Source organism: Lytechinus pictus, chromosome 13 (genome assembly GCF_037042905.1).
Source record: "Lytechinus pictus isolate F3 Inbred chromosome 13, Lp3.0, whole genome shotgun sequence".
Taxonomy (NCBI): Eukaryota; Metazoa; Echinodermata; class Echinoidea; order Temnopleuroida; family Toxopneustidae; genus Lytechinus; species Lytechinus pictus.
Genome location: NC_087257.1, coordinates 29,921,254 through 29,945,616, shown reverse-complemented (window position 1 = coordinate 29,945,616; position 24,363 = coordinate 29,921,254). Strand labels below are relative to the sequence as shown.

Genomic DNA, 24,363 nt, shown 5'->3' with positions numbered 1-24,363 from the left:
CCTCTCTCCCTCTCTTTCTTTCCATTACTATCATTTCTCTCTCTCTCTCTTCTTCTTCTTCTTCTTCTTCTTCTTCTCTATCCCTCTTCCCCTTTGCTTATTTCTCTCTTTCTCAAACTTCTAAGTTATGAGATACATCTTTTAATTGGATCTAAGTTTTGGTATAGAATACTGTAATTACGTTTTTATTCATTTGCTTGGTTATATCTGTATATTGTACTTCATGAATTTTTGTAAATTGGCCCTTTCGGCTTGTTCTGCTAGTCAATTTTTATATGCATATATACCAATAAATAATAATAATATTAAAAATATTTTTTTTAAATGTCCATTCATGATAAACTAATCACACTTAATTAAAAAAATAAATAATAAATAGTAGGCCCTATTGCTTGGTCCTTTCATGATATCCTATTGATATAGCACAGCACAGAGTATCAAGGTATACCTAATCAAGGTAATATCTAATCAGGTACTAATTTTCAATGTTCTACAGGAACCGAAGAGCACAATAAAAACTTTCAATAATTGTATGAATAGCAATATCCCATGAAATCCCAGATGACAAATGTCAATATGTTCTCTAAAAGACAAAAAAAAATGTAAGATAACTGTCATGTCTGTATAAATGTTATAAATAACACTATATAATATACAAATCATAGCAAAAAGGCATGAGTGCAATAATAAACAAATAAATAAATAAGGCATTTAGGAACGCTATACAGAGTACACTATTTCATAGTGTTTACACTGTAGATCAATTGGCAATACTTAGAGGCTACATCTATTCTGGATAAAAGTAAGTTTTCAACTGTTTCTTAAATCTGAAGAGAAGTTTTTAGATTTCAAAGTAATGGGAAGCTTGTTCCATTCTTTTGCCACAGCAACAGTAAAAGTATGTTCACCCGCCTTGCTCCAAGTTGCCTGATAGGTTAGTTGATAAAGACCTTCTCGTTTAGGATTGTGAATCTGAAGCATCCCCCCCCCCCCTCAAAATAGCAGGGGGACACAACTCCCTACTATTTCTGTTCTTTTATGATTGTAAAAAATTCATCATTCAAAATCGAAATAAAATATGTATTTTAGTATGAGATGACCTTACAAAATGACATGGAATTTATTTTTTTTTTGCTTGTCAAATTTCTTTTCATCGAAATTTCCTGAAATTTGGGATAACCTTTTTTTTTCTCGCTTGTCAAATTTTCCAGCCCCTTGTCCCCCTTACCTTTTGGGAGAGATTTCCGCCCCTGATCTGAAGTGCCCCATTGATATACATTGGTACATGATCATGAAATGATTTATACACATTTTTTTCCAATTTTATTTTATTTAACAGAAAAAAGTAAAGTGGTCAAAATAATTACAATGAACTTAGTGGATGGTATGAATTGAGGCATGTACAATATATGATATTTTTCTGTAAGTAAAACAATACAGATTATTACATATAAGGAAAATATAAACATTATAAAATAAAGTTCTGAGAAAATGGAGGGATCCACTAAAAAGCAGTGCATGTATTGTGTGGACCCCTCTAAATAATAATTGTAGAATTACCTACGAAGACGGACACAGAGGTGACAAAACAGCAAAACAAAAAGCACAGAACAAGAAAAAATGGAAACACACACAAGGGATATGAAAATAAAAGGGAAAAGAGATAAAGAAAGATAATAGAGAGAATAAAGAGAATCTTAAATAATATTCTTTGTTTAACTGGTGGCCGGTGTAATGCCCTTATTAAAGGAAACCAAAACCCAAGAAGAGAAGCAATTTTATTGGAAAGAGTAAAATTTGAGGAAAAATATAAAACTAGTTTCATCAAAATCGGTTATGAAATAAGCAAGTCATGGATGTTTAAATAAATTTGTTGTACTTTCAATGGGGATCCTCAAATTGGCAAACGTGCTTCAAAATGGCTGATTTTGTGGACAACTCTCCATTTCTCAGGTAAAACGTATGTACAGTATCAATTTTGCTTGAATGACATTACTTCTATCACAGAAGGTGATGTGATACAGATGCGATGGATGAATAAAGGGATACAGGTCGGGTAAAGTACAAACCCCCCCCCCCCCACCATTATCTGTTGTTCAATCATCCGCATCTTGGTAAGAAAAATGATAATGATAATAACTGAAAGAATAATGATTATTTTTAGTATTTTATTTTTAGAATAATGATAATGATGATATTAATAATAATAATAATTATAGTCATTATAATCATTATTATAATAATAATTATGAAAAGAATAATGATGAAAAAAAGGCATTTGTATAGCGCCATCTATCTAAAAATAATCTATTCCAAGGCGCATTGCTTATTATCATTATTATTAGCTTTAGTTCGAGATGCATTTCATACTTATCCACTGGGTCACAATACTCCACACATTAATCGTTCCCGTTGAACATCGATTCGGAGCCCCTATTAAAAATATCAATTCAGCGCCCCCCCCCCCCCCCCACCAGGTTGAACATCGATTCGGTGCCCCCCTCTGTCAAACATTAATTCGGCGCCCCATAGGTAGAACATAAAGACGGTTGAACATGTTGAAGTTCAATTTGGCGCTTCCCTAGTTCGAACATCAATTTGGCGCCCCCTTGTTTGAACATCAATTTGGCGCCCCCTAGTTCGAACATCAATTTGGCACCCCCTAGTTTGAACATCAATTTGGCGCCCCCTTGTTTGAACATCAATTCGGCACCCCCTAATCTAAAAACAATTTGGGGCCCTCCTAGTTCAAACATATTGACGCCCGGTCAACATATTCTTTCCTTCTCTCTTTATTTCCCCTCTTCCATTCCTCCTCTCCCCCTCTTGTTTTCCCTCTCTTTTTTCTTTTCTTTCTTTCCCCTCCTCCTCTCTCTCTCTTCCTTTCCCCTCTTCCTTTCTCTCTTTTCTTCTTTTCCTTCTCCCCCTTTTTTTTCTTTTTCCCTCTTCCTCTCCTTATTTCTTTTCCTTTCCCCTTTCCTTTTTTCTTCTCTTCTTTCCCCTCTTCCGTTTTTCCTTCTTTTTCCCTCTTTTTTTCCCCCCTTTCTTTCCCCCTCTTCCTCTTTTTTTTGAGTAGGAGGGGGGCAAGACCCCACTGGCTTTAAAGATCCCTTTTTTTAAATCAATATGAACAAATAAATCTGCTCGCAATTCGATTGGATAGATGTACAGGGGTAGATGACCGGGGTAGATGTCCAGAGGTAGATGTTCAAGGGCAGGGGTTCTCAAACTTTATCTTTTAAGGGCCAGATCAGACTCCAAGTAAACCTGAAAGGGCCAGGGTGAAGTGGATACTTGGGGGGAAAAAATGCGCACGAAGCACAAAGACCCTTGCGGTCGGAGTCCTAGATGCTCTCTTGTGCAATCTGGCCCTTATTTTGGGAGCATTTAATCCAACAAATTTATAAGTTTCATATGGAACGCAGCGAGAGTCAATATTAATAACAAAATTGTAGTACTTTGTTAAAAGGAATCTAGATTGTACCTATACATACCTGGTATTGGGGAGACAGATAATGTCTTGAAGTATCAATATTTCTAAAAGTCAAAGTAGAATGAATAATAGAGCATGTCTGTTGTAGACTCTAACAAGGATGTCAGTCTCCTGGTCACTTTCACTATGGGAAAAGTGACACTGTCAGCAACAAGTTGCTTGAACTTTGGCACAAAAGGTGTAATTGCTAGACGAAGGCACTGGTGCAAATGTTCACTGGACAAGCAGGGGCCGTGGAAGTGGAGGGGGCTTCACCCCCCCCCCCCACTTTTTTCCAAAACCATGTACAAAAACAAAAATGACCACATGATTGTGATTTTTGCATGGCCAGCCTCCCCCCCCCCCCCCCACTTTGAAAACCGTTCCGTGGCCCCTGTCAGGGTACTTCAGTACGAGTTAGTTCTTTAAAATGTGGAAAATGCACTTTCACACCTAGATCCAAACATGGTGAGAACAGCACTGGTCATCTACTAAGAAAGTAGATCAAACAGACAGAAAAGACTCCACTAAATTTTGTTTAAAAGTCAAATTAATTTGACTGCCATTACTTTTATTACGGTTAGGTCTACATGGCTACACAATGTAATTATATTGAGGTATGTTACATATTGTGACTTAAAGGTAAAGTCCACCCCAGGAAAATGATGACTTGAATAGAGAAAAATCAAACTGCCACAACACTGAAAATTTCATCAAAATCGGATGTAAAATAGGAAAGTTAAGGCATTTTAAAGTTTCGCATATTTTCACAAATCAGTGATTATGCACAACTAGGTGAGCCAGTCGATGTCCATCACTCACTATTTCTTTTGTTTTTTATTGTTTGAATTATACAATATTTCATTTTTTTACAGATTTGAAAATAAGGACCAACTTGACTGAACCATATATTATTAAACAATGCTAATTCCACATGTTCAGGAAGGAATTAATCGTTGTTTCCCTTGACAATAAGGAGAAATTTGGAATATTTCATATAGGAAAATACGAAAGAAATAGTGAGTGGATGTCATAGTCTCATTAGCATACCAGCAAGGATGTGCATATAACTGTTTTGTGAAATTAAGCGAAACTTTAAAATGTCATAACTTTTTTATTTTACATCCGATTTTGATGAAATTTTCACTGCTATGCTTGTTGGATTTTTCACGTTTTTATTCAAATAAAGTTTTGTTGGGGTGGACTTGTCCTTTAAAAGTGATTTAAATAAACACAGCAGAGTCTCGCGGGCCGGATTGAGAAGCTCCGCGGGCCATAGTTTGAGAACCCCTGTTCTAGGGGGTACATTCCAGGGAGGGGGTAGATGTCCGGGGGGTGGATGTCCAGGGATAGATGTCCGGGGGGCAAGGGTAGATTCCAAGGGGGTATATATAATACCTTTTATTTCAAACACTAATGGTCACTTTGGGCCAATCACCAAACACTTCCACATTATAAATCTATAGAGACAAAAAATGTCTGAAGTATTAAAAGGCAAAACAACTTTCAAAGAATATATGAACTTTAATATCCATACTTACATACAAATAATAAACTAATAATTGTAAGCTTTTGCACACATCAAAATATTTCATGTGTGGCCAGACTCGGGCTAATTCCACATTATACATCTAAAGAAACAAAGAATGCTTTAAAGAAAGACCAAACAACTTTTTTTAAATCCAACCTCTTTTTAAATATACTTAACTAGATATAATAAACTTATATATGTACTTATTGCACAAATAATGTTTCAAATATTTCCAGACTTGGGCTAAATCAGACAAAATGCAAGGAATCTTTCCGAAAGCTAATCATAAGGTTACAAAAATAATTGAAATATGGAAGTTTTTATTCACACACATACAAAAAGCCTCTTTGGTTTGCATTTTGGCACTTCATACTCCCGGGGAGCATTTAATGAAATAAATATATGAATTTCATAATATAATATGAAAAAAATATGACCTTTCACTGACTACTGTTCTAAGTTCCTGAAATCCTTGTATCTGATTGGTTCAGAATGAATTAGTCAGTGAAAACCACTGGCAAGTGCTTCACTAAATACTCCACCAAGGCTCTGTTGTATAACATAAATTGTGTGCTACGGTCACTGATTCCTGTATGAACACCGTATAGTACAAATGATTCTATACTAAACAACTTGAGCGCCTCTGGCAGTCTCACCTGCATCACACGATTCAATATAGCAGGAGTGCTAACTTTCAAAACTACTATAAAATAATCATTCACAAAAACACCATTTATATAATGATACAATAATACGTTCATTGACGATAAAAGACATTTGCCCTTGATCATGCGACCTAAGACTTGTGATACTTGATTACCCCTATATCCACATCTTATAAACTATATCTATAAACTTTGAAAGATATGGCAGCAATCTAATAATTACCTCCAAAATGGCCAAAGTTCAATGAACTTAAATAACCTTTGACTTTTATTGTGTGACCTGAAACTCGCATGAGATGTTCAGTTATAGTTGATTACTCGTATGTCCAAGTTTTATGAATTAGATTCGTACAATTTCAGAGTTATGATAGCTATTCAACAAATACCCCCAAGTTGGCCAAAGTTCATTGATCTTAATTTAAATTTGACCTTGGTCATGTGACCTGAAACTCGCACAGGACGTTCAGTGATACTAGATTAAACTTATATCCAAGTTTCATAAACTAGGTCCATATACTTTCTAAGTTATGCTGTCATTTCAAAAACTTAACCTTTGGGTAAAGATTTGATGTTGACGCTGCACACGCAATCGCCACCCCCGTCGGAAAAGCAGTGCCTATTTTCTCACTCTGCTATGCAGGTGAGACAAAAATGTACTAAGTGGTACTAAAAAGCAATAGTAACGATGAATTCCTCCCATCTGGTCTAATAGTTTATGAAAAAGAAAAATATATATATTTCACTGATTATATAATACATTTTACTTCAAATACTAATGATCACTTTAGGCCAAACACCAAACACTTCCACATTATAAATCTAAAGAGACAAAAAATGTCTGAAGTATTAAAAGGCAAAACAACTTTCCAAAAATATATATAATTTAATATCCATACTTACATACAAATAATAAACTAATAACTGTAAGCTTTTGCACACATCAAAATATTTCATGTGTGGCCAGACTCGGGCTAATTCCACATTATACATCTAAAGAAACAAAGAATGCTTTAAAGAAAAACCAAACAACTTTTTTTAAATCCAACCTCTTTTTAAATATACTTAACTAGATATAATAAACTTATATATGTACTTATTGCACAAATAATGTTTCAAATATTTCCAGACTCGGGCTAAATCAGACAAAATGCAAGGAATCTTTCCAAAAGCTAATCATAAGGTTACAAAAATAATTGAAATATGGAAGTTTTTATTCACCCACATACAAAAAGCCTCTTTGGTTTGCATTTTGACACTTCATACTCCTGGGGAGCATTTCATGAAATAAATAGTCAATGAATTTACTGACTACTGTTTTAAGTTCCTAATATCCTTGTATCTGATTGGTTCAGAATGAATTAGTCAGTGAAAAAAAAGTGCTTCACTAAACACTCTACCAAGGCTCTGTTGTATAAATAACATAAATTTTGTGCTACGGTCACTAATACCCGTATGAACACTGTATAGTACAAATGATTCTATAATAAACAAGTTGAGCGCCTCTGGCAGTCTCACCTGCATCACATGATTCAATATAGCAGGAGTGCTGACTTTCAAAACTACTATAAAATAATTGTTAAATAAAAACACCATTTATATAATGATACAATACTATGTTCATTGACAATAAAAGACATTTGCCCTAGATCATGCGACCTAAGACTTGTGATACTTGATTACCCCTATATCCACATCTTATAAACTATATCTATAAACTTTGAAAGATATGGCAGCAATCTAATAATTACCTCCAAAATGGCCAAAGTTCAATGACCTTAAATAACCTTTGACTTTTATCATATGACCTGAAACTGGCGTGAGATGTTCAGTTATACTTGATTACTCTTATGTCCAAGTTTTATGAATTAGATTCATACATTTTCAGAGTTATGATAGCTATTCAACAAATACCCCCAACTTGGCCAAAGTTCATTGATCTTAATTGAAGTTTGACCTTGGTCATGTGACCTGAAACTCGCACAGGACGTTCAGTGATACAAGATTAAACTTATATCCAAGTTTCATAAACTGAGTCTATATACTTTCTAAGTTATGCTGTCATTTCAAAAACTTAACCTTTGGGTAAAGATATGATGTTGACGCTGCACACGCAATCGCCACCGCCGTCGGAAAAGCAGTGGCTATTTTCTCACTCTGCTATGCAGGTGAGACAAAAATGTACCAAGTGGTACTAAAAAGCAATAATAACGATGAATTCCTCCCATCTGGTCTAATAGTTTATGAAAAAGAAAAATATATATATTTCACTGATTATATAATACATTTTACTTCAAACGCTAATGATCACTTTGGGCCAAACACTTCCACATTATAAATCTAAAGAGACAAAAAATGTCTTAAGTATTAAAAGGCAAAACAACTTTCCAAAAATATATAAACTTTAATAGCCATAATTACAAATAATAAACTAATAATTGTAAGCTTTTGCACACATAAAAACATTTCATGTGTGGCCAGACTTGGGCTAATTCCACATTATACATCTAAAGAATCAAAGAATGCTTTAAAGAAAGACCAAACAACTTTTTTTAATCCAACCTCTTTTTAAATATACTTAACTAGATATAATAAACTTATATATGTACTTATTGCACAAATAATGTTTCAAATATTTCCAGACTCGGGCTAAATCAGACAAAATGCAAGGAATCTTTCCGAAAGCTAATCATAAGGTTACAAAAATAATTGAAATATGGAAGTTTTTATTCACACACATACAAAAAGCCTCTTTGGTTTTGCATTTTGGCACTTCATACTCCCGGGGAGCATTTCATGAAATAAATAGTCAAAATATGAATTTCACTGACTACTGTTTTAAGTTCCTAAAATCCTTGTATCTGATTGGTTCAGAATTAATTAGTCAGTGAAAAAAAGTGCTTCACTAAACACTCTACCAAGTCTCTGTTGTATAAATAACATAAATTTTGTGCTACGGTCACTGATACCTGTACGAACACCGTATAGTACAAATGATTCTATACTAAACAAGTTGAGCGCCTCTGGCAGTCTCGCCTGCATCACACGATTCAATATAGCAGAAATTTTGACTTTTAAAACTACTAAAAAATAATTATTCACAAAAAAAAAACATTTATATAATGAAACAATACTACGTTCATTGACAATAAATGACATTGACCTTGACCATGTGACCTAAGACTTGTGATACTTGATTATCCCTACATGTATATCCACATTTTATAAACTATATCTATAAACTTAAAAAGTTTATAATAATTACCTCCAAAATGGCCAAAGTTCAAATAACCTTTGACTCTGGTCATGTGACCTGAAACTTGAATGAGATGTTCAATTATACTTGATTACTCTTATGTCCAAGTCTTATGAACTAGATCCATACATTTTTAGTTATGATAGTTATTCAACAAATACCCTTGGCCAAAGTCCATTGACCTTGTTCATGTGACCTGAAATTTGCACAGGATGTTCAGTGATATTACTTTTAAGACATCCCAGTTTTATGAACTAGACCAATACACTTACAGAGTTATGATGGCAATTGAACAGATACCCCCCAACATGGCTAAAGTTTTACCGACCTTGAATTACCTTTGACCTTGATCTTGTGACCTGAAACTCGTATAGGATGTTCAGTGATCCTTGATTTACTCTTATGTCTAAATGTCATGAATCAGATCCATAAACTTTCAAAGTTATGATGGTAATTCAACAGATATCCTCAAACATGGCCAAAGTTGATTGACCTTTGACCTTGGTCATGTGACCTAAAAATTCAGGGATGTTCAGTGATACTTGATTACTTTTATGTCCAAGTTTTATGAACTAGACCAATAAGCTTTCAAACTTATAATGGTAATTTAACAAATACCCCCAACTTGGCCAAAGTTCATTGACCCTGAATGACCTTTGATCTTGTTCATGTGACCTGAAACTCATAACAAAATATTCAGTAATACTTGATTGACCTTACGGCCAAGTTTCATGACTAGGTTCATATATCTTTAAGTTATGATGACATTTCAAAGACATAACCCTAAGTTAAGATTTTGATGTTGACTCCCCCAAAATGGTCTAAGTTCATTGACACTAGATGACCTTTGACCTTTGCTCATGTGACCTGAAACTCAGGCAGGATATTCAGTAATACTTGATTAACCTTATGGCCAAGTTTCATGAACTAGGTCCATATACTTTTGAAGTTATGCTGTCATTTCAAAAAGGTGAGACAATAATTGTTCATCTGCTGTCCGTAGGTATTTGTGACCATACATTAACGATAGTCTCATGTAGAACTTTAGATGGATAAGCTAGAAGACCTTGGATACTCCTTTTTCACCCCTCTCATGACCTCTTCAGCATGGGTGTGGCTAGCCCCATGCACATCCATGTATATTTTTGTCATGGCCTCTGGTACAAGAACTTTAGATACATAATCAAGATACTGTATAAATAAAAACAAAGAAAATATAATAATAGTTACAGTAGTAGCTTTTTTTATAAGCGGTTTACATAATTATTATCCTGCACGCAATATATGCACTTTGGTATATAAACATTAGAATATAATAAATATATCAGTGAATTCTTGTCATAATTTTAAGATTTCTAGTGTGAATATGTAGAGTCTATTTACATTAAAACAACATCCAGTTGATACTTGATTTCGATCTTTTGACTTTTGACATTTCAAAGTAAGGGTACAAGTTCGCAACAGTATCAAGAGATATACCTTTAATATATTCTTGCTTTCTTTTTTCCAAAATATGAAAACTAATATACTTTGGCTATTGTCAAGTTTCTAGTTACAGCTATAGGCCTTGACAACTCAAATAGTTCTATTTTACAATCACCTTTTGTACAAAATTTTAAACAGAACATTTTTTATAAAATCTTTGAAAATAACTCAATTGTCATATCCAAACAGTCACACAATTAATTGATTCAAAAGTTCAACAATCAAATAATACAGAAATTTTTCATTGGTTGGGGGATAATGATATTGTCGCGAGGTACCAATCTCTTTCCTTTCAGCGCATTCAAAAATTACCCATCATGTCCATTCCATCACAATGGTCATTCACCAAGCCCGAATTCATCGAGTCCGACATCATAATTTTGTTTTTCATAACTCAACTTTTTATTTTTCGCCGAAGATGGCTCACTTCGTCATTGTGAACACCTTGTTACAATATAATTAATTTTTCAAGCTTCTACTTATCAATTCTTTGAGAGATTTTTTTCTGCTCCTGGGATATTCTCATGCCACGTATGGATATGTTACTTAATAAGAGCTGGACAAAGTCCACTTGATATGACATAAATATGACAGACTTATTTGTGTTCAAGGTTTACCTTAATGTGCTTGTTGCAGTAAATCTTGACCAGTTCCCCCATGACTGCATCCATCTGATCTTCTGAGAATGGTCCCAGTCTAACGCTACTCCCCATTCCAACTGAAAAAAAAGAAATGACATTATTCAATCAATTATCCTTTTTGACTGATCCTAGCCTTACATTACTCACCATTCAAACTGAAAAAGAGAATTAAATCATTTCACTACAGTAATTCTCTTTTTTTGAATGGCACTGATCTCACATTTCTTACCATTTCAACTGGTAAAAGGAATATTATATTTGCATAATACTTTTTTTGATTGGTATTTGAATAGACCCAAAAGAATAACATTATTTCATTACGTATCTCTTCTTTGAATGGTACTACTGACTAATCTCACATTACTTGCCAATCCATTCATTTTTCTTCAATGCTTGAAAAGTCCCATCCCAACCCCATCCCCCCCCCCCCCATTTCATTATTTCTATTCTTTGAATAGTCTTACAGGAAAAAAAAATCACATTTTAATTTGATTTTACTTTCTTACTTCTGTGTGGCCCACCTCTCTTGTAACATTGGTGCCTTTCACAAGCTCTCTGAAAGAAAATAAATTCAGGCTAGAGATAAGAATATTGTTGTAAATCAAGTAGCTGAGCATAAAAAAATCCTATCAATGTAAAATCAATTTGTAATTCTTAATTGTTGAGAGATTTCTTTTACTTTTATTAAAAGAGGTAATTGAATTGGGTTCAGTTCAAAGCATATTTATTTTAAGGAGTGAATATATTGATAGTTACACTGTATGTAAGTTTTTTTTTTAAAGATATTGAGCTTACATTGTTCATGTTAAAGCAGATTTTAAAGTAAAGATGAGCGCAAATCATTGGAGCTTTGTACATTTCAATGAGTATTAGTATTGTCTCTTTTGCTCTTTTAGCGTGATTTTAGATCCTGAACAATGAGATTCACCACTAAGCCTGATTCCATTTCATCATCAAGGCTAATTAAAATCTAGCTGAAATGATTGCAAAACAAAATGATTTCATGAGCTATCAATAACACCATCTGTATCATTTATCTGAAACCAAGCTCTCTGCTTAAGCTCAGTCTAGCAGACCTAATCATCCACTGAACACCCAGATCAACATATACCCTTTTTTACACACGCTAAAATTTCCTTAACCCCATACTATAGGTGGAGCTAAATTGCCATTTAGCCCCACCTATAGTACGAGGTTAAGCTTAGCCCATTTTCTTTTTTACACAGCATTTTTGCAAAGTGGGCTAACCCCACCTTTAGTACGGGATTATTCGGCCCTGCAAAAAAGCAGGGTTACCCCAGCAATTGCGGTGCTACGAGCGATAGTACGGGGTTAAGATTGCTAGTGTAAAACGAAAGTGGGCTTAGCTCAACCCCGTACTATAAATTGCCATTTAGCCCCACCTATAGTACAGGGTTAAGGAAATTTTAGCATGTGTAAAAAAGGGTACGAGTCAAGTACTTGTACTACGAATGATTGACAAATGTTAGCGATTTTGGATATGACCCGAATGACCCCTCAGTGCGCTCGTGAATATTCATGAGCTACCACAAGTCCAGGGTTAGCGAGTTTCGTGTGTGAAAAGCAAGCATTCCTTACCCGGGGTTAGCAATAACGATTTGGCATGTGTGAAAAGGAAAAAAATAGTACAGGGTTAAGGATAGTGCCGGGTTAGCGATAGTCGGGGGCTAAGAAAATCCTGTGTAAAAAGGGTAATACAGAGACATTAAATCAACCCACATACAGTATGAAGTTCTGCATTTAATCAAATACACAGAATTGGTTGTAGCTTGAAAACTCGAAGTGAGTTGATTGTTCATTATGCAAAATAGGGACAAGCAAATTGCCCTGGAACCATTATGGTACCCTGTTATCAATTTCTAGGTCATAAAAACTTCTATTATAGCTATGATTCAACTTGCTTACCTGTCAAAGGCATATTTGTTCAGGGGTGGTGTCAGGGTACTTTAATGGGAGGGGGAAAAGATGACCTATATCCTTTTTATGATTTGAATTTTAGGGGTATTAGCTGTCTTTTTATACTCCTATTTCTTTTCTTTTACTTTATCTTACTCATTAATTTTCTCCCACTACTTGAAAAACTGTCATTACATAGCATTCAGTCAGATAGTATACCTGGCCTAGAAAGACTTCGTTTAAATACCGCCTGTTTCGATGAGTCCTTAACACCATGTCATTGATCTTCAACTCTTTCACCAGCCTAGAAAAGAAATAAACAATTAGGCATACAAGTTTCTGCTCAACTGAATAGAGGTTATTAAAACTAAAGTAAATGGGTCATCCTGTTTATGTGTCTTCAGATTTGATGTGCAAATAACTGTTTTCACAAAATATCGATAAACTTTAAAATTCAATTACTTTTTTATTTGTTATCCGAGTTTGAAATTTTCAGCATTTTGCTATGTGAATTTTACTCGATTTATTCACATATAAATATATTCAGCCCGGACTATTCCTTTAAATGGTGACGCGCACATGACATGTAATGCGCAATCTTATTAATTGATACACAGCAGCACACGTCCTCTATAAGATGTGGCCCACATAGAAAAGTGGCTAAACCTTATTTTTTCATATACACAATGTTTTTTTTTATGGTTTCTTGTCAATTTGAGGGTGCTGATTACGAATCTGGATGCCACTTGTGTAACCTTGTGCATTTTCGCAAATTGGCAAAATCCAATATAGCTGCCAAAATATGCAAATTACCCATGAAATTCATAAAATTGCCTGCAAAATGGCTATAAAATGCATGAAATTGTGTGGTAGGAGTGAAATACTCTCTGAAAAAATAATTTTTGACAGAATATTCATTTTCTTGATATTAAAAATGGCCGCCATAGGTAAATGTTTACTCTATTATGTCTTTAGGGAAAACAAATTTTCACAAAAATGAGCACTTAACTGCAAGAAATCGTGATATATGAAAAAAGAACTGTATGCACATCACCATTATTAAAGAGATATATCATTTACTATCAAGCCTCTAAGATGACAAAAGAAAAAGGGTGCTTTGTTGACGAGAATGAAGGTAGAGTCCTTGAAAAAGCCCAAGAGATCCTGACCAATGAGAACCATGCCCTTCATAATTATTATAAATTGATGAGGTCAGGCAAACATTTGAGATCCCTTCCCGGCAGAACCTTACGCTTTGTAAATTCTTTCGTTCCAGTTTCAATCCAGACATTTAATAGCCATACTTGAAATTATGTTACCCCCTTCTTGCCTTTATCTTAAAGGGAAATGAAACCTTTGGAACAAGTAGGCTTGTGTCAAAACAGAAAAATCAAAGAATAAGAACAAACAAAGTTTGAGAAAAATTGGACAAATAATGAAAAAGTTATGAGCAATTGAATATTGCAATCACTAATGCCATGGAGATCCTCCTATTGGCAATGCGACAAGGATGTGTGATGTCACATGTGAACAACTTTCCCTTTGATGGACTATAAAATACCCCCAAAATGTCTCTTTTTGCTTTTTCTTATGGTGATACAAACTCTTTATCCATGATGTATTCTTTACAAATCTGTATAACGTGCTCTCCTATAGAAAGAATACATGATCTACTGATAGATGTGATAAAAGAGGCAGTTTTAGTGAAATATATACTAATGAAATGGGGAGAGTTGTTCATAAGTGACATCACACATCTTGTCGCATTGCCAATATGAGGATCTCCATAGCATAAGTGATCACAATATTCAAATGCTCATAACTTTCTCATTATTTGTCCGATTTTTCTCAAACTTTCGTTGGTCTGTTTCTTTGATTTTTCTGTTTTCACACAAGCTATCTTTTTTTCAAGGTTTCATTTTCCTTTAATTTCTCTTATCTTTGCTTGTTGATTTGTATGTTTACAGTAAGTAACGGACTATAAACCGCACCCCTAACTTTGGACTAAAAAAAAAATCCTTCTCACATTTACATGCATATTTGAGGTACGAAGAAACAAAAACTAAGTTAAAGATTTCAAAGCATCCAAAGAGATTAACGGTAAATGCGGAAATCTGCTGTTCTTGATCAATTCATCTACAAATATTAACAAAAAAAAGGTCCCGACAATATTGGCCACTTACACACTCACTCACCTCACAGTCACAATGTACACACACACAGCACTGCCGTTCTTGTACATTGCAAACTACGATACAGTACCAGTACATGTATCTTAGTAAACTTTGATCTGTGTCTTTCCCGGCGTAGGAGGAAGAAACATTCACATTTCTTGCATCACAACCTCATAATCACTTTCAGAAACTGGATGTCTTAGAATGAATTTTGGATACGGGTTTACAGGAAGGTTCAAGAAACAAAGAAATTGGCTTTTTTTTTTAGTTGTTTTTTACAGCTTCGTGTCGTCTCGTGTGTGGTTTACATGGAATCTTATGAAAAGCAAACGGGAAAGAAAAAATAAGCTGGCGCGAAACAGGACTTTCGAGGGAGGGGTTAAAATGAATAGCGCCAGCTTAAGTCTCACTATAACCACAATACAACACAAGCTCGATCAGCTCACTCAACAGTCAACTCTCGCTCAGCGGTGACAAAATCTTACCGAGTGCTACTTTGAGTCAAGAATAAAGTCAAAATTAGTGTCATGAATGTGGGTGCGTTTGTTATGGACAATATTTCATTAAGATCGTAATAATTGATTCCCATTACCCGCGGCTCATAACCCTCTAAACGACATTGCCTGGGCCGCTACGCCCGGCCACTCGATGTGTTGTGAACTGGCAGACATCGTACATGTTCGGGAGGGGTTACCACGGGCTGGCTCAGACCCGTCACCATGTATAAACCGCACCCCCGACTTTTGCTTCTATCCCGCCAAGAAAAAGGTGCGGTTAATAGACCGTTACTTACGGTATGTATCGTGTAATCTTTTGTATGTATCATGTAATATTCTAAATTATTTTGTGCGAACAAATTTAATTTCAATTTGTACTCAATTGCAATTGGACAATAAAAATATCTGAATCTGAATCTTAATATGTCAAGTATTGGAAATTGCTGTATTTTTATATCAAAAATAGCCGCCACTGGCCCAAAAAGTATTACGTACAATGGCAATGGGGGCAAAAAATTTCACAAGAGTGAGCAAGATGAACGAGTGGAATACTGACAAGTATTCCCTTAATTGAAGTACAGCGATATTTTAGTTATGTCAAGAACATCGCTTTTACCTTTACCTACATCATAGGGTTTAGTATGGCCCCACCGCCAACACTCTAAACACGTAGTGTTGACGGGGCAAAAAGTACATCCTTTATAAAACAATTTAATCTTTTTTATACCCTCGTATATTTGGCCCTAAATACGTAGCTTTCCTAGCAAAATAGATACCCTTTTTTCATTATTATAGTGTTTTTGACAACCTTATTACTTCATGTACATAACGTGCCCTATCTTGAAAAAGACATCCTTTTAACATGCTTCTTGGGTCGCGCAGGGTAGCCACTCGTTAATGTAAGCGCCACATCCCGGGTTCTATCATACATGTATATGTTTATATAGGGCAAGAGGGAAAAAAAATCATAATTCCTTTATAAATGTAAAATCTGGCTGAGGTTACAATTTCAAAATGAGTAACAGAATCAGAAGAGATGACTAGGTAGATGTTTGTGTGTACAAAAAAGTACATTTAACCTCCACTTTCTTTTGGACATAAACTACAAGCCTGCCTGTATAAAGAATATTGAAATTAATTATTTACTTTTTATTATTTAATTTCTTATTTTACTATTAATTAATTGCAAATTTATAAACATCTTTTTTTGTATATCAAATAACAATTTTTTCTTGACATTTCATGTGAGGATATGTGAATATGCAATGAGGAAGGAAGACAATGGAAAGAAATGGCAAGATACAAAGAAGGGCAGAAGAGGGGGATGGACAAGAGAAAGGAAAGAGGGAGGGGGAAGGGGTGGGGTGGGAAAGGCAAAGAAAGAGAGAGGGGGATGGACAAGAGAAATGTAAGAGGTAGTGGGAGGAAAAATGGAGGGGTGGATAAGGGTGGGATAATCAAAGTAAGAGAGAGGGGATGAACAAGAGAAATGAAAGTAAGAGGTAGTGGGAGGATAAGGGGTGGGGTGGATAAGGGTGGGATAATCAAAGTAAGAGAGAGGGGATGGACAAGATAAATGAAAGTAAAAGGTAGTGGGAGGAAAAGGGGAGGGGTGGATAAGGGCGGATTAATCAAAGTAATAGAGAGGGGGATGGACAAGAGAAATGAAAGTAAGAGGTAGTGGGAGGAAAAGGGGAGGGGTGGATAAGGGCGGGATAATCAAAGTAAGAGAGAGGGGGATGAACAAGAGAAATGAAAGAGGTAGTGGGAGGAAAAGGGGAGGGGTGGATAAGGGCGGGATAATCAAAGTAAGAGAGAGGGGGGTGAACAAGAGAAATGAAAGAGGTAGTGGGAGGAAAAGGGGAGGGGTGTATAAGGGCGGGATAATCAAAGTAAGAGAGAGGGGGATGAACAAGAGAAATGTAAGAGGTAGTGGGAGGAAAAGGGGAGGGGTGGATAAGGGTGGGATAATCAAAGTAAGAGAGAGGGGATGGACAAGAGAAATGAAAGTAAGAGGTAGTGGGAGGACAAGGGATGGGGTGGATAAGGGCGGGATAATCAAATTAAGAGAGAGGGGATGGACAAGAGAAATGAAAGTAAGAGGTAGTGGGAGGAAAAGGGGTGGGGTGGATAAGGGCGGGATAATCAAAGTAAGAGAGAGGGGATGGACAAGAGAAATGAAAGTAAGAGGTAGTGGAAGGAAAAGGGGAGGGGTGGATAAGGGCGGGATAATCAAAGTAAGAGCGAGGGGGATGGACAAGAGAAATGAAAGAGGTAGTGGGAGGAAAAGGGGAGGGGTGGATAAGGGTGGGATAATCAAAGTAAGAGCGAGGGGGATGGACAAGAGAAATGAAAGCAAGAGATAGTGGGAGGAAAAGGGGTGGGGTGGATAAGGGTGGGATAATCAAAGTAAGAGAGAGGGGATGGACAAGAGAAATGAAAGTAAGAGGAAGTGGGAGGAAAAGGGGAGGGGTGGATAAGGGCGGGATAATCAAAGTAAGAGAGAGAGGATGGACAAGAGAAATGAAAGAGGTAGTGGGAAGAAAAGGGGAGGGGTGGATAAGGGTGGGATAATCAAAGTAAGAGCGAGGGGGATGGACAAGAGAAATGAAAGTAAGAGGTAGTGGGAGGAAAAGGGGAGGGGTGGGATAGTCAAAGTAAGAGAGAGGGGGGTGGACAAGAGAAATGAAAGTAAGAGGTAGCAAGAGGAAAAGGGGAGGGTGGATAAGGGCGGGATAATCAAAGTAAGAGAAAGAGGATGGACAAGAGAAATTAAAGTAAGAGGTAGTGGGAGGAAAAGGGGAGGGGTGGATAAGGGCGGGATAGTCAAAGTGAGAGAGAGGGGGTGGACAAGAGAAATGAAAGTAAGAGGTAGTGGGAGGAAAAGGGGAGGGGTGGATAAGGGTGGGATAATCAAAGTAAGAGAGAGGGGATGGACAAGAGAAATGAAAGTAAGAGGTAGTGGGAGGAAAAGGGGAGGGGTGGATAAGGGTGGGATAATCAAAGTAAGAGAGAGGGGATGGGAAAGAGAAATGAAAGTAAGAGGTAGTGGGAGGAAAAGGGGAGGGGTGGATAAGGGTGGGATAATCAAAGTAAGAGAGAGGGGATGGACAAGAGAAATGAAAGTAAGAGGTAGTGGGAGGAAAAGGGGAGGGGTGGATAAGGGTGGGATAATCAAAGTAAGAGAGAGAGGATGGACAAGAGAAATGAAAGAGGTAGTGGGAGGAAAAGGGGAGGGGTGGATAAGGTTGGGATAGTCAAAGTAAGAGAGAGGGGGTGGACAAGAGAAATGAAAGTAAGAGGTAGTGGGAGGAAAAGGGGAGGGGTGGATAAGGGTGGGATAGTCAAAGTAAGAGAGAGGGGGTGGAAAAGATAAATGAAAGTAAGATGTAGTGGGAGGAAAAGGGGAGGAGTGGGATAGTCCAAGTAAGAGGGAGGGGGATGGACAAGAGAAATGAAAGTAAGAGGTAGCAGGAGGAAAAGGGTGGGATAATCAAAGTAAGAGAGAGAGGATGGACAAGAGAAATGAAAGTGAGAGGTAGTGGGAGGAAAAGGGGAGGGGTGGATAAGGGCGGGATAGTCAAAGTAAGAGAGAGGGGGTGGACAAGAGAAATGAAAGTAAGAGGTAGTGGGAGGAAAAGGGGAGGGGTGGATAAGGGTGGGATAGTCAAAGTAAGAGAGAGGGGGTGGAAAAGATAAATGAAAGTAAGATGTAGTGGGAGGAAAAGGGGAGGAGTGGGATAGTCCAAGTAAGAGGGAGGGGGATGGACAAGAGAAATGAAAGTAAGAGGTAGTGGGAGGACAAGGGGAGGGGTGGATAAGGGTGAGATAATCAAAGTAAGAGAGAGGGGATGAACAAGAGAAATGAAAGTAAGATGTAGTGGGAGAAAAAGGGGTGGGGTGGATAAGGGTGGGATAATCAAAGTAAGAGAGAGGGGATGGACAAGAGATATGAAAGTAAGAGGTAGTGGGAGGAAAAGGGGAGGGGTGGATAAGGGTGGGATAGTCAAAGTAAGAGAGAGAGGATGGACAAGAGAAATTAAAGTAAAAGGTAGTGGGAGGAAAAGGGGAGGGGTGGATAAGGGTGGGATAATCAAAGTAAGAGAGAGGGGATGGACAAGAGAAATGAAAGAGGTAGTGGGAGGAAAAGGAGAGGGGTGGATAAGGGCGGGATAATCAAAGTAAGAGAGAGGGGATGGACAAGATAAATGAAAGTAAGAGGTAGTGGGAGGAAAAGGGGAGGGGTGGATAAGGGTGGGATAGTCAAAGTAAGAGAGAGAGGATGGACAAGAGAAATGAAAGTAAAAGGTAGTGGGAGGAAAAGGAGTGGGGTGGATAAGGGTGGGATAATCAAAGTAAGAGAGAGGGGATGGACAAGAGATATGAAAGTAAGAGGTAGTGGGTGGAAAAGGGGAGGGGTGGATAAGGGCGGGATAATCAAAGTAAGAGAGAGGGGATGGACAAGAGAAATGAAAGTAAGAGGTAGTGGGAGGAAAAGGAATGGGGTGGATAAGGGTGGGATAATCAAAGTAAGAGAGAGGGGGATGGACAAGATAAATGAAAGTAAGAGGTAGTGGGAGGAAAAGGAATGGGGTGGATAAGGGTGGGATAATCAAAGTAAGAGAGAGGGGATGGACAAGAGATATGAAAGTAAGAGGTAGCAAGAGGAAAAGGGGAGGGTGGATAAGGGCGGGATAATCAAAGTAAGAGAAAGAGGATGGACAAGAGAAATGAAAGTGAGAGGTAGTGGGAGGATAAGGGGAGGGGTGGATAAGGGCGGGATAGTCAAAGTAAGAGAGAGGGGGTGGACAAGAGAAATGAAAGTAAGAGGTAGTGGGAGGAAAAGGGGAGGGGTGGATAAGGGTGGGATAGTCTAAGTAAGAGAGAGGGGGTGGAAAAGAGAAATGAAAGTAAGATGTAGTGGGAGGAAAAGGGGAGGGGTGGGATAGTCCAAGTAAGAGGGAGGGGGATGGACAAGAGAAATGAAAGTAAGAGGTAGTGGGAGGACAAGGGGAGGGGTGGATAAGGGTGAGATAATCAAAGTAAGAGAGAGGGGATGAACAAGAGAAATGAAAGTAAGATGTAGTGGGAGAAAAAGGGGTGGGGTGGATAAGGGTGGGATAATCAAAGTAAGAGAGAGGGGATGGACAAGAGATATGAAAGTAAGAGTGAGTGGGAGGAAAAGGGGAGGGGTGGATAAGGGTGGGATAGTCAAAGTAAGAGAGAGAGGATGGACAAGAGAAATTAAAGTAAAAGGTAGTGGGAGGAAAAGGGGAGGGGTGGATAAGGGTGGGATAATCAAAGTAAGAGAGAGGGGATGGACAAGAGAAATGAAAGAGGTAGTGGGAGGAAAAGGAGAGGGGTGGATAAGGGCGGGATAATCAAAGTAAGAGAGAGGGGATGGACAAGATAAATGAAAGTAAGAGGTAGTGGGAGGAAAAGGGGAGGGGTGGATAAGGGTGGGATAGTCAAAGTAAGAGAGAGAGGATGGACAAGAGAAATGAAAGTAAAAGGTAGTGGGAGGAAAAGGAGTGGGGTGGATAAGGGTGGGATAATCAAAGTAAGAGAGAGGGGATGGACAAGAGATATGAAAGTAAGAGGTAGTGGGAGGAAAAGGGGAGGGGTGGATAAGGGCGGGATAATCAAAGTAAGAGAGAGGGGATGGACAAGAGAAATGAAAGTAAGAGGTAGTGGGAGGAAAAGGAATGGGGTGGATAAGGGTGGGATAATCAAAGTAAGAGAGAGGGGGATGGACAAGATAAATGAAAGTAAGAGGTAGTGGGAGGAAAAGGAATGGGGTGGATAAGGGTGGGATAATCAAAGTAAGAGAGAGGGGATGGACAAGAGATATGAAAGTAAGAGGTAGTGGGAGGAAAAGGGGAGGGCTGGATAAGGGTGGGATAATCAAAGTTAAGAGAGAGGGGATTGACAAGAGAAATGAAAGTAAGAGGAAGTGGGAGGAAAAGGGGAGGGGTGGATAAGGGTGGGATAATCAAAGTTAAGAGAGAGGGGATGGACAAGAGAAAGATATCAAAATACAGCAATGTTTCCATATATGACATTATAAATTATATTATCTTGTTAATAATGATGATTTGCTTATATTACTTTGTTCGTACATCATGATTTTTTTGCAGTTCAGTGCTAATTTTTTTTCATATTGTACATAATAGAGTATACAAGGGCCTATGGCGGCCATTTTGAATATCAGAAAAATAATTTTTTTTGTCAAAAATTATTTTTTCAGAGAGTATTTCACTCCTGCCACACGATTTCATGCATTTCATTGCCAATAGGTGGTAAATTTAATGATTTTCATGGGTAATTTGCATATTTGGTAGCCATATTGGATTTTGCCAATTTGCGGAAAATGCTCAAGGTTACACAAGTGGCAAGAAACCCCCAAAAAATACTGTATATGTAAAAAAGCAAGGTTATGCCTCTTCTATCCTGGACTATAAAACACATGATGAATTTTGTTGGGTATTTTTCTCCTGGAAAAAATATTTTGAAGCATCAATCAAAATTACCATCAATATTCAATAGATCTATAGCCTACACATAGAAGCATATTTCATAAATTCATTATTTTTTCCCAAATATTATATTTGAAAATTAAAATAATAGACATTTTAATAAAACAAAATAAAAGGAACAACCAAGTATTAGAAAAAAATCTGAAATAAAAGATCAAAAAATATTATGGATTTTAGTGGTAGAGGTTAACCCTTATCCAATATCATCATTGTCATTATTTCAGTTTAAGTGAAAGAAATATTTTATTATAATTGATATTCTGATTCTATAATAAACATGACCATTGTTTAATAATTGCTAAAATTTTACTTAGCATAAAATAAACATAAATAATTCAGAGATATAACGACATACCATCAGCTCTTCCTACATGTAAGTCAAACGATCTAATTAAATACTGTTTGTATAAAATAATGTTATATTTCATAAAAGATTGTGAATCTTCTAAGTCACAATGTTTACTATAATCTTAAGTGTTTTGACTTAGACAAATGATACGATAAATGTTACTTCAGAAATGAGATAAAACATTTTAATTGGCTGAAATGTTTCAACTGACTAAGCATTTATTTGAGTTAACAGGAAAATGTATTAATGATCAATACTAATGACAAGTTTTATTAATCGTTCAGGATTTTAGAAATGAGGATGGTTTATCTCATAAAACATTGATGCATATCATTTTAGTCACACAATAGAATAATTACACACACTTGTTACCTTGGAAACAGTCCAAATGACCTTGTCTATACATCAGGCGTATAAGAACTGTCCCCAAGGTATCTCTAGCATGTTGCCCTACATAATGTGTATTGTTTGTATATTACCTGACGTTTGGTAAACAGACGGTGTTGTCGTTGTGGTGACTCAGGGCTTCATCATCTCCAGATGAACTATCATCGGAGATGACTATAACATTATCCTTCATCCCTAGGGAATTGAGTTTGTTCTGCCTACTACTACTGGACAGCGGCAACTCTTTCATCTTAGTTGAATGTGTTGCCTTGCTATAAAGAAAGCTTGGTATCATAAGGTCATCAGATGATGATGACTGCAGAGCCATTTTATGTTCATGTTTATCCTGATCATTCTTTGCCTCTTCAACAGATTCTATCACATCATCACAGAGAACTTTTTACTCTTTCAATCCAGTAGCCTCTGTCTTTGTTCTTTTGGCACTGTATAGGATTTTAAAAGACAAAGTCTACATTTTGTTAACATCACAGCATAAGAATTATTTAATACATAATAATTGATGAAGATAATCAAATTGCTGGATCATCATATAATCAAGACACAGGTTTGGGGGAGTGTGACTTTGTTGACAATTTGTACATGTACAATAAATATACACAAGTATTCTTTTTTACTCTATTGAAATTTTACCTAACTTTAAAATTTTCTCAGTCAAGGGATTTTTTTTAAAATTTATTCAATGCTAATCCTTCTTTTACATCGAAGATAAATGATTAAAGATAATGGAGTTCACGGAATAAAATTTACTTCATTTCAGAACAAATAGAATACATGTGTTAGCATGCAGATCTATGATATGTAAACTATTTTCAGAGATTAACCTTGATTCTACAGGAAAAAAATGAAATTAGCAAGAACATAGGAACTTACACTTTCTTCAACTTATTCCTCTTCCTGCGGGCTGACTCGGTTACAGACTGACCCACAAAGTCATCATCTGCTTTGGGAGCAAAATAGCTGCTGACATGTTTGGAAGGGGGTGAAGTAGCACACAATGATTTCATCAGCTGCGATGTGGTATAGTCAATGGTGGATTGTTGGTACCTACAGACGAACACCATCAGCTTCTTGGCAAAGATTCTGGCGGTATTGAATCCTCCACCTGAAAAGAGATGAACACAGTAAAATTGAGAAAATGTTTTCAAACATGTTGCTAAATCAAGGCTTAGTGCACAAATTGTAGAAAAACTCAGAACAGTTGGACCAAATTCAACAAATTTAACATTTTTGCCTGCCATTTCTTAATTTCAGTGAATAAAAAAGTGAAATACACAGATTGAATTACTATCAACTGACTGCAATACTTCAACAAGTGGAGTGCCTCTGGCAGTCTCACCTGCATTGCGCAATTCAATATAGCAGCAGTGCTGACTTTGAAAACTACTATACACTTTTGAAATGGCTGCCAAATAAAAAATGTAGCACTTTGGGGAAA

The 24,363-nt window shown here is 36.7% G+C and overlaps 1 protein-coding gene across 1 annotated transcript; it reads right to left on the bottom strand.

The window, feature by feature from the left end:
- Positions 1–4,976: 4,976 nt before the first annotated feature.
- Positions 4,977–24,033, bottom strand: LOC129283017 (uncharacterized). The gene is made up of 6 exons (XM_054918858.2): positions 23,799–24,033; positions 23,000–23,350; positions 13,184–13,268; positions 11,554–11,602; positions 11,024–11,124; positions 4,977–10,112 (listed from the first exon to the last, which is right to left on the bottom strand). The coding sequence occupies exons 2-6, from the start codon at positions 23,233–23,235 to the stop codon at positions 9,966–9,968; spliced, it is 618 nt and encodes a 205-aa protein (XP_054774833.2). The 5' UTR covers positions 23,236–23,350; positions 23,799–24,033; the 3' UTR covers positions 4,977–9,965.
- Between the last annotated feature and the right edge of the window lie 330 nt (positions 24,034–24,363).